This window comes from Austrofundulus limnaeus, unplaced genomic scaffold (genome assembly GCF_001266775.1).
Source record: "Austrofundulus limnaeus strain Quisiro unplaced genomic scaffold, Austrofundulus_limnaeus-1.0 Scaffold250, whole genome shotgun sequence".
In the NCBI taxonomy this organism is placed as follows: domain Eukaryota; kingdom Metazoa; phylum Chordata; class Actinopteri; order Cyprinodontiformes; family Rivulidae; genus Austrofundulus; species Austrofundulus limnaeus.
The window spans coordinates 373,867-375,458 of record NW_013952652.1 but is presented as its reverse complement, the minus strand read 5'-3'; the positions used below and the strand labels follow the sequence as shown (position 1 = coordinate 375,458).

General features: G+C 52.1%; 1 protein-coding gene across 1 annotated transcript in view; it reads left to right on the top strand.

The window, feature by feature from the left end:
* The first annotated feature begins 709 nt into the window (after window positions 1-709).
* ptf1a (pancreas associated transcription factor 1a) overlaps window positions 710-1,592 on the top strand; it is a 5,135-nt gene continuing 4,252 nt past the window's right edge. The window contains exon 1 of the mRNA XM_014020357.1: window positions 710-1,337. Within this exon, the coding sequence (XP_013875811.1) occupies window positions 737-1,337 (601 nt within the window). The 5' untranslated portion in view covers window positions 710-736. The remainder of the gene's footprint in view (window positions 1,338-1,592) is intronic.

Below are 1,592 nucleotides of genomic sequence, written 5' to 3'. Positions count from 1 at the left end.
CGCTTACAGTTTGTTTGTTTGTTTGTTTGTTTGTTTGTTTGTTTGTTTGTTTGTTTGTTTGTTTGTTTGTTTGTTTGTTTGTTTACTCTTTCAATTCATTCGTTTATTTTATGTTTCAGTACCAGGGTGATGAAGATTAATTTGTACAAAAACACAATTTTAAAAACTATGAAAAAAACCACTGAGTCCAACATGTTTCAGAACCAGTTTGTTTCTGCAGCCTGGGGGTCTGGGTACATCAGAGATGTAAAGAAACAAAAAGAAAGGCAGACTGGACCGAGTTCTGGACCTTTGGTTCTGGACTCATCCTGAGAACCCTCAGAGCAAGTCTGCACCGGGTGACAGAACCGTTTCAGGTTCGGTTTTGAAGTTTGTGAGAACTCCAAGCTGCAGGTTCGGATCTGCGGGAGGACCAGTGTGTGTTTGGTTCGGATCACTGCCTGATCCAGTCTAAACCGAGCCGTGTTCCTGTAGTCCGGACCGGACCGGGTTTTCTGCAGGAGACAGGCAGACAGAGGACGGACTTCCCGTCCTGCTGGGTCTGTTCAGCTCACAGTCGCTGAAGCTAAACCAGAGCGGCTCTGTGAGGGGGGCGTGGTTTGTGCGGTGCGCCTCACGGACCGAGCTCTGATTGGCTGGCCCTCTCAGTGAGCGGCACGCGACCCTAAATGTCGCTATAAAGAAACTCGCGTGGCGGTTCGAGCAGCTGATTGTTTCCTGAGCCCCTCAGACCAACATGGACTCGGTCCTGGACCCGTTCTCTGCGCTGCACGCTCTGTCCTCCCCTCCGTACTTCGATGAGGACGAGTTCTTCACGGACCAGTCCTCCAGAGACGGACACTTGGACACGAAGGACTTCCTGGACGAGGACATGGACTTCCTGACCTCTCACCTCCAGGACTATTACAGCAGAGACGGAGGAGGCCGAGCGGAGGGAGACCTGGACCTCAACGACCTGTCCTTCTCCTCCTCCTCCTCCTCCTCCTCCTCCTCGTACGGCTGCACCTCGGACCTGTCCCCTCACATGGGCCGGTCGGGTCTGGCTCTGAAGCGCCGGCGGCTCCGCTCCGAGGTGGAGCTGCAGCAGCTGCGGCAGGCCGCCAACGTGCGCGAGCGCCGGAGGATGCAGTCCATCAACGAGGCGTTCGAGGGTCTGCGCTCCCACATCCCGACGCTGCCCTACGAGAAGAGACTGTCCAAGGTGGACACGCTGCGCCTCGCCATCGGCTACATCAACTTCCTGGCCGAGCTCGTGCAGTCCGACCTGCCCATCAGAAACTCCAGCAGCGACACGCACGCGCAGCCCAAGAAAGTCATCATCTGCCACCGAGGAACAAGTAAGACCCTCATCAAACCGGCTGATGGCATCGTGTTTGTGTCCTTTAGATCTAAAACCTGAGCCGGAAACAGGGCTGAGAGACAAACAAACAAACAAGCGAACAAACAAACAAACAAAAACCTGAGTAAGAACCAGGACTAAGAGATAAACCAATAAACAAAAACCTGAGCCAAAGATAAACTAACTAACTAACTAACTAACTAACTAACTAACTAACTAACTAACTAACTAACTAACTAACTAACTAACTAAC